This window comes from Nestor notabilis, unplaced genomic scaffold (assembly GCF_000696875.1).
Source record: "Nestor notabilis isolate BGI_N333 unplaced genomic scaffold, ASM69687v1 scaffold25503, whole genome shotgun sequence".
NCBI lineage: Eukaryota > Metazoa > Chordata > Aves > Psittaciformes > Psittacidae > Nestor > Nestor notabilis.
Window position 1 is genome coordinate 8,828 of NW_009922745.1, and position 2,376 is coordinate 11,203.

The 2,376-nt window shown below is 37.4% G+C and overlaps 1 protein-coding gene across 1 annotated transcript in view; it reads left to right on the forward strand.

Annotated features, from left to right (window-relative positions):
* NUP107 (nucleoporin 107kDa) overlaps positions 1–2,376 on the forward strand; it is a 28,879-nt gene that overhangs the window by 8,128 nt on the left and 18,375 nt on the right. The window contains exons 6-7 of the mRNA XM_010011790.1: positions 1,278–1,405; positions 1,717–1,765. Coding sequence (XP_010010092.1) covers positions 1,278–1,405; positions 1,717–1,765 — 177 coding nt within the window. The remainder of the gene's footprint in view (positions 1–1,277; positions 1,406–1,716; positions 1,766–2,376) is intronic.

Here is a 2,376-nt window from a genome sequence, read left to right on the forward strand (position 1 = left end):
TTTTGTGCAAATTGTTGTTGGGGCCGAGTTGGAGGATGCTGAGATCTTTAAGAAGCTCTGTATCACAACTGTGTTCCCAAGTGGGAAGCAGACAAGAGGAGGAAAATAAATGTGGACTTGATTATTTTGTGAGATGATGGAACTTCTGAGCTGAAATGGAACTATCTTCCATTCCTCCTGTTTGAGAATATGGATACTATCTACAAGATTGTGGAATAGAGAGTGGTTGTTTTAAGCCATGTGGAATTTGGGGGGAGTTGATTGTGTGTTGCTATAGACCTACAAGAGTAAAGTGGAGGATGCTGCTCTAAGGATTGGCTTCCATGTTGCTGACAGGGCTTGGGATGGGAGTGGAGGGAGAACCTTGAGCATTCGTTCTGCCTCTCAGCTGTACCTTGGGATCAGCTCAGTGGCTTCTGGCAGCCATGAACTCTTTTAATATATTCTGGGAGGTAATAGAAGGGAACAGAAGATCGTGTTCATCTCTTGCATCATGATGGCACATCTCATTCTTTTCTCCAAATCTGTTGTTCACGTCTCACTTGAAAATTGATGAATAAATTGGTACCTGACAGATGGGGTACTCCTCAAATGTAGGAATTTGAGGTTGTTCTCAAAAGTAGTAGGAGCTCTGGGAGTTTTCTTCATGAGAAATAAAGGAAAAGATAATAGAATTTCTTTTTGGTGATACTGTAAATTACGAGGTTAACCAAAAGTTCAGGTTTTCTTATTTAACAGAGCTAGAAGGGAAAGGGTATCTGTCAGGCACTGATAAGTGCAGTTGCAAAGACCAGTAGGGCTGACCTTATGTTTGATATTGCTGTATATGGAAAAAAAGTTGGGAATTTTGATGGTTTCTTTTTTGTTTGGGATTTTTTTGTTGATGGTTTGTTTGGGGTTTTTTTCCTGGTTTGTTTTTTTTTTTTTGTTTTCTTTTCTTCCCCTCCCCCCCCTACCTCCCAGTCTTTTGGTGCTTTTCAGTTGATCAGCACAAGCTATTTTTATCTTGGCTTTGTACAGTGCTTTGCAAAACAAAGCTACTCTCTTGGTTTCTGGCTTCTAGGCTGTGGTAATATTATTTTTATTAATAATTAAGGAAATTTCTGGTGTGGAGCATCATCTGCCTGTTTTGAAGAGATGGTAATCACAAACGTGGTTGTTTGAAAGCATTCAGGATAATGAAAAGATTGCTGTGACGGCTGGACAATGTTACTGTGTTAATGTAAATGTTATTATCGATGTAAGTGGTATTATCTATTTACATTTATTTACCTCAGGTGAACATACTGGGGAAAATAGTTTATCGGGCAGCTCCGGGACAGCAAAAGTTTTCAAAAACTGCCAGTGTCTTGTGGCTTCTCAAGCAGGAGATGGTGACTTGGAGACTGTTGTCCTCACTTTACAGGTAAGTCCTTTGAAAAGCACGTTATATTTCTGCACGGAGCTGACCTTCTTGGATATATTTTTTAATGGATCTAAAAATATGGAATGAAGCAATTAAGTACCTGTTAATCTGTTTATGGAACTTGGTGCTGGTATATATGTCTATTTATTATCTACTTACAAGCATGAAAGTTGTAAAGGGGCCTGTTACTGCCTTCGCAACTTCAGGTATTGTTTTAAAAGAACGTTTTTGTAAAGGTGTTTTTAAGTGCGTTATCATGCATTCTGCTGAAGTTCCTCAGCTTTATTAACTTTTTGCATTTTTATTTCTAGAGATAGAATACAGTCTGCACTGGAAGATGAAACTGCATTTGATATCACAGTAAGCTTGGGCTTTTTAAGTGATATAAGAAGCTAAATACAAGCTAAATGCTTGTATTTTATTTTTACAATCACAATATTGCAGCCACTCAAGATCCAAAGGCGAAAGAAAGTAAACAAAAAATGAGACCGATTTGATTTTTATCAAGACAAATATTAAATCATTTTACATGCTTTGACAAGTGAATTTCAATATTACATTCTAAAGAGAAAAAGCTGGTGTAAAAGTATTATAAATGTACTATATTTCCTTCAACATTCCCCATACACTTGGAAAATTCACTAGAAATAACTGGGTTTTTGTAAACATTGCATCAGTAGCTGTAGTTTTCCCATAGGTCAGAGATAATTTTTGCTTTGCTTCAAACAACATGTGGTCTCAAGCTGTCTGGCCTTTCCAGTCCTGATTCCAATTTATCTCAGAGAAATCCAAATTTTCTAGCATTCTAGTTTCAGCTGTAGTCTTCTTGTCGCCGTCAATACAGTGCTTCCAGCCTTTGCTGCCAGATTATGCTTAGGAAGACAAAACAATAAGTAAAGTGACTCTGCCTCTGTAAAATTTATGATTGCAGTTGCTTTTTTTCTTAGTCATAAAATAGCTTCCTCTAGGAT